General features: G+C 41.8%; 1 protein-coding gene across 1 annotated transcript in view; it reads left to right on the top strand.

Moving 5' to 3' along the window:
• The window catches only part of PPP2R5C (protein phosphatase 2 regulatory subunit B'gamma), a 169,503-nt gene that overhangs the window by 94,868 nt on the left and 68,261 nt on the right, over positions 1-6,374 (top strand). The window contains 1 exon segment of the mRNA XM_017892288.1: positions 3,369-3,568. Coding sequence (XP_017747777.1) covers positions 3,369-3,568 — 200 coding nt within the window.

Here is a 6,374-nt window from a genome sequence, read left to right as displayed (position 1 = left end):
AATGAGGTTTTTTAAATGAAAAAAAGAGCTCATGAGATTATTATCACAAGCGTATCTGCTTATAGTCTATAAGCAAAAATAGTACAGAAACACCCTGTCTGGAAGCCTGGGATAATTGAAATTCACTTGCACTTGCCTTGTAGAACATTTTGGATAGAAATGTTATTAAAAACAGTGTAACTCTGCTCTTCCTTCTTAATTGTAGTAAATTTGCTTTTGTGTTTGGATGACAACTTAGTCTTTATTCTGAGTATCAGTTCCCGTGCAGTGTTTATAAAGCGAAGGATGCTTTTAGGGCATTTTGAGGCATATGAGTTATTTAACTCCACTCTGAATGATCCCAACATCCTTTTGAGTTTCAGTTCCCTGAAAAGGGTACATTTGGCCCTCGTGTCTGTATCTGCCACTTCATCGCAGCGCGGCCTTAGGCAAGCTATGCTGGCGCTCGCACCAGTGTCCTTGCCTCCAGATGGGGGTAACGGTACTGGCTTGGACTGCTGTTAGGAGGATTCGGCGAGGACATGTTCTTGAAGAACTTAATTGACCACTCCTTAGGAGCCAAGCTGTGCATAGCATGGCTCGTAGGGGGAACGGTGGATTCTCAGCTCTCCGTAGTCCCAAGAATGTGAGAATGCCAAACAGCTCCAAATACACAGGCTGCGACAACACACGTGAGCTCATTTCAGGTAATCCTGGCAAATTAGGGTACAAAGGTGTAGAATTGATGGGAATTGAAGGCAAGCAAAGAGGTAATTCCAAAATGAACCTTTTCATCGAAAAAGGCTGGGTATCTGAATGTGAAGAGTCCTAAACATTGTAATGACGGTTACTCGTTTCAAATAGTTGCGCAGCCACTGAGTTCTTAGAGTGTTTAGGAATCAAGTTTTTGTTCTCATGGTGTTTTAGGATCCTACAGGCAGTACACTCCACTCCTGTGGTCTCGCGTGTGTGCTTCTGATCTCTGAATGCAGTGTAGGAAACGGAAGCGGTAGCTTCCTACAGAATGGGTCTGCTCAGACAGGAGAGTCTGTGTGTGTGCCTGTTATTTGCAAGGCTCAATGTTGGGCATTTGGGCATATAGAGAACTAGAAGACGTAATCACATGGCACCTACCCTCAAAAAGCATCTAGTTGGGAGTAAGAGGTACTAAGCAGAGAGCTAACTGTTTAAAGCTCTAACAAGTGCCAAATGACTTGCTCAGAGTCATACATCTTACCTAGGCAGTAAGGAAAGGCCTTGTAGAAGAAACCTCAACAGGAAGTTGACAGTAGGGGCAGGGAAGGGAAAGAGGAGTGTGGAAATGCTCGGCACCAGAGGAAGCGCAGGAGCTGCAGGAAAGCAGGAAAACCCCGCCACCCCCAGGACACTCCCTGGAGCGAGGCTGGCGTGAGGCAGTGGGTCTTAGGGCCCCAGTGCTCCTAAAAAAACTATGCAGGACCTGAAAGAGCACTCTTTATGTGAATTTAGCTATTGCTATTGACCAATTTGAAATTAAACTGGAAAAATTTTTAAACATGTATTTATTAATTTATTAAAATATAATAAACCTATTACATTTTAACAGAAATAGCACATTTTTAATGATTTAGCCACGTTGACCAGTGGCTAACACTGGTGAGCAGTGGATCACTTGAGGCCAGGAGTTCAAGACCAGCCTGGCCAACATGGTGAAACCCCGTCTCTACTAAAAATACGAAAATTAGCTGGGAGTGGTGGCACACATCTTTAGTCACAATTACTGGGGAGGCTGAGGCACAAGAATCATTTGAACCCAGAAGGCGGAGGTTGAAGTGAGCCAAGATCACACCACTGCATTCCAGCCTGGGCAACAGCGACACTCTGTCTCAAAAAGAAAGAAAGAAAATACCCATGTTTTCCAAAACAAAACCTAATTTAGTGGTAAGAGTAGCATAGTTTTATACTTTTGCAAATCTCTGTAATGTCTGGCTTAATAGGAGACATTAAGACAAGGATTCCCCTGTCTGCTTCTGCATTCAGTCTGTTGCCATATATTGCTGTGGTGGAAGTGTGGGAAAACATGGTTGGGAAGGGAGGAGTATTTGAGTAGCCTTTTCAGATAGCTGTGGACATTTGCTTTGATATTACACCAGAACTTAGCATGGGTAGTTTCTTAAAGGAATCTGTAATGTGGAATCTGAAACCACATCAGTGAAAGCTGTCTGTAAATTTTATTCCTTTAAATCAAGTGGTCTGCTTTGTACTTTGAATGGCTCTTTTGCTCTGGAATGGTGTTAACACTATTTATTCATCATTTGGAAAATACTTGTTCACCGAGTTATGCAAATCTCCTAAATCATTTTGCAAATCTTTGACACATTTCAGTATGTGTATCAGTCAGTCCCATTTATTAATATCACCACTGATCTCCTCTTCAGCCCAGGGAAGCTGTCACACTCCCAGTGGCAGATAGTTTTCCAGACTTCCCAGAATACTGGACAGTCATTCAGAGCTTGGTTTGAATTTAGCTTCATCCACTTGCCAGCCCTGCAGTGATTTTTCTAAACCTCTTTCTTTATCTCTGTTGTGCAATCATAAAGATTAAATGACAAGAAAGTGTCAATCTGTGTAAAGTTTTTAGGATGATATCTGGCCCAGGTAAGCACTCACTGAGTAATCGTTATCGTTACTGCTGTTTCTAAATTGCCGTCATCATTAACGTCAGTCATCGTGTGGGATAAGCCTTGACTGTAGACAAGGGTGAGGGAAATGCAGTGTGCTTGGTGGGGCCCTAAGGTGCTAACTCTTTGAATGTTTGGAAGGAACATCAGTTTGGACTGTTACATCTTCGGACTGATGCCAGTTGCTCTGTTTGTCATCTAGCAAGCGTGGACAACCACCTGCCCTTCCCATGTTGTAAGCTGAGAGCCTGTAGACAGACATAAGGAGGCACCCTTCCCCCTCTGGTCTTTTTTACCCTGCCTGAACCTAAATTCTGCAGCTATCACCTGGTGTGAATGTGTCCACGCCCTTTCCCCAGACATGGACCTTACTGGTTGCCTCTCATGCCGTTGCCCAACACGGTGCCTGTGGTGATTGCTGCTCAGATAGTATTTGTTGAATGAACACATGTAGATGGAGTTTATTTCGAACAGTGCCCTCAACATGGTTTGAAAGACTTAAAAAGCATAAAAACTTCATCATACCAAACATATAGTATGACCAGCAACTAGCTGGTTTTTTTCTTTTTATTTTCTTTAAGGAATATTTAACCTTTGTATACCCCACCCCATCTCCTCTTTTCTTGAACCTCTACTCAAAATAAAAATAGAAGAAAGCTTAAATGTGTTTCACAATAACTTTGGGTTAAGCACTTTTGTGATCGATATACTTTGCTTTCTGCTTTTCAGATGTTCCTCCTGCTGATCAAGAGAAGCTTTTTATCCAGAAGTTACGTCAGTGTTGCGTCCTCTTTGACTTTGTTTCTGATCCACTAAGTGACCTAAAGTGGAAGGAGGTAAAACGAGCTGCTTTAAGTGAAATGGTGGAATATATCACCCATAATCGGAATGTGATCACAGAACCTATTTACCCAGAAGTAGTCCATATGGTAAGTGATTGCAGGTTAACTAGTGTGTCCCGGGTCTGATTTAGAAACAGGACAGGCCAAGACATCTGAGCCTAACACAGTGCTACCCAGGAGAAGCATCCTCCTGTTCCAGAATTTGTAGTTGTACTTGAAGAATGAAAATTTTCTTTGTATCCTGGATTATAATGATAATAATAGTAAGGGAAGTCAGTTGCCTTCTAGGGACCAGTCTAACTGCTTTGCATTTATTAACTCATTTAATCCTCACAACTACCCTATGGGGTAGAAATGTTAGAATTTGTATTTCTATTTATTATTTTATCCTCTTTAAATTTTTTAAAAACGTATTTAACATTAATATACTAGTGCCTTTTTATAGTTCAGAAGTAAAATTTTGTCCATCCATGTGCAGGAAAATTCTCATGGTGGGATGGAGTTGAAATATTGACAGAACCAAACTGGTGTCGGAATAGTTCTTGCTTATTGGCTAAGAAGGCCTCCGCCTGTCGGTGCTGGGATCAGGACAGCCCGTGCTGATTGGCTAGGAAGGCCTTCCTCTATCAATGCTTCCTCTGTCATTCCTCTATCAATGACAGTGTGTCCTGACTGGCTGAGATAGTCTTATCATCCTGCAGTTAGTTCCCTATTGGTTTTTTTCAGCCCCCAGATCTCAGTCTTCTGAAGTGTCATACTTTACAGCCCATTCCTCAGTCAGTACCACCTGGAAACACCTCATTCAGTGCCATTACCACAATTTATTGTTTGACACTGAAATCCAGTTTTCCGTTGAGTTTTCTTGAAGTGTTGATATTTTATCAGCCTTTGAAACTAGTGCCCCCCACACACACTTACTGGGGAGTCAGTGTGGCTTAGTGTAAAATGTTAAATCCAATTTTCATTGAGCTCTTTGTTAAGTTACTGATTTTTTTTTTCCAAAGCTATATATTTCAGAATTGACTAGACTTCTTGACCTAAAATACTTTTATTTCCTTCTTTAGTATGTTTGCTTTGGAAAAAGATGAAAGTAATGTTCTTTGTCGTAGTTCAGTCTACTGTGTCAGAGGTTGAGATCAACTTGATTGTTTTAACTTATTGTTGTTAACTCTTAACGTTCAGAATTCACTGGCATGGCTACTGTGTAGTCAGCCTAAGGACTACAAAAGCCATGTGGGTTCCTGTCCCAGACTTGTGCCTGAAGAATAGTTATAGGCATAAACTGAGCAGAGAATATGTACCCTAAAACCTTACCTGTTCAGACTAATGACACTTGGGGAATAGCTTTTTTTCTTTCTTTTTCTTTCATTAATTTTAACTCTCAATTACTTTGGAAGCCAACTCTAGCCCCAGAATCATAAAAATCTCTAATATTTTCTCCTATTACTTTCATAATTTTGTTGTGCACATTACATGTTATAATCATTTTTCTTTAAGTATGGATATGTAATGGTTGTACATATTGATGGAGTGTGTGGTATTTAGTTGGAAGTATAGAATCTGTAATGGTCCAATCAGGATAATTGGGGTTTCCATCACCTCAAGCGTTTATCATTTCTTTGTGTTAGGACATTCCGGTTTTGTTTTGTCTTTTTTTAATGACGTGGGTTAGGGATAGAACTTCATTTTCTTTTAAATTTATTTTCTTCTACAATTATTGAAAAATTATTTCTGCCTACATCATGTATTGAATATTTCATTTCCCCTGTTGCTTAATGCTTCCCTATTATGTATTCATTTTATTGTATTATATGTTCGATTTATAAGTATATAAATTCTATATTAAGTTTACGTGTGTGGAAGATTTTCCTGTGTTTGAGAAAGTCTCTGATTCCCACTCTTTAACCTAAGAGGAAAGAGTCTACAAAGAATGACAAGACTCCTGCTGGCCTGGTTCAGGTCGAATGCCTGCCCTTGAATCAGGTGTGCTCCCCACCGCCTCTGCTTTGTATTTCACAGTAGCAGTGTGGGTTACTGGCACCATTTAGGATACTTAAAAGCCCTTGAGGCTATTTTTATAGATTAAGTCGTCATTGCCTCTCCTCTCCCTGTTTATAATTGTTTCCTAACTTGATTCTCCTCCTGCTGTCTTAACTTGTTTCCCACCCGAACCTCATGCCAGGCTCCAGAGTGTTGTCAGCCCCTGGGCTCCCTAAGCAGTAAGCAGACACAGACAGCATCCACCGTGGGCCAGATACGTTTTGGGGTGAGGAAACAGAATGGCGAACAAGACTTCTGCCCTCCTAAAGCTTTCATTTTCGTGTGGGAGACAACCATAAAATAAGCCAACCAATAATACATCATTTTAGATTACGGTAATGCCGTGAGTAAAAGTCATCCAGGTGAAACAGAGTTGCAACACTGGGAATGTGATTTCTGCCTTCTGCCCACGTGGGCGGGAAGAAGGCACGGAGTGGAAACTTGGTGATGAATTAGACCGTCCCGTGAAGGTGGAGGCACGTGAGATGCTTGTCTGTGGTCACTGTGAGACCAAGGGACAGTTCATTTCCTTTCCTTTCTGCTCTGAGTTCAGAAGAGTTGATGAGAAGTATAGTGAAAGAAGGAAGAACACAGGCGGTGGGGTGGTGCCTGGCCGTGGTTCGTGACCCTCTTGTCAAGAATTTAAGCAGCCTGTACAAGTCCTCTGTCCTTGTACAGGCTGCTTGTACAGTGCCTAGGCCTGGTGTGGCAGGTGGCAAAAGCCTGGGCCTCTTTGTGGTTCACGTCTGGTGAGAAGCTCTGCAGCTTAGAGGCCCTGTGTGCTCAACGCTTAAGCAGCCTTTAGCCATGCCTGTTGTTCTGTTTGTTTCTTGTTGGGGGGGGGGGGGGGGGG

Source organism: Rhinopithecus bieti, unplaced genomic scaffold, assembly GCF_001698545.2.
Source record: "Rhinopithecus bieti isolate Rb0 unplaced genomic scaffold, ASM169854v2 scaffold_20150, whole genome shotgun sequence".
Lineage (NCBI taxonomy): Eukaryota > Metazoa > Chordata > Mammalia > Primates > Cercopithecidae > Rhinopithecus > Rhinopithecus bieti.
The sequence above is the reverse complement of the archived record's forward strand: the minus strand, read 5'-3'. Positions and strand labels throughout refer to the sequence as shown.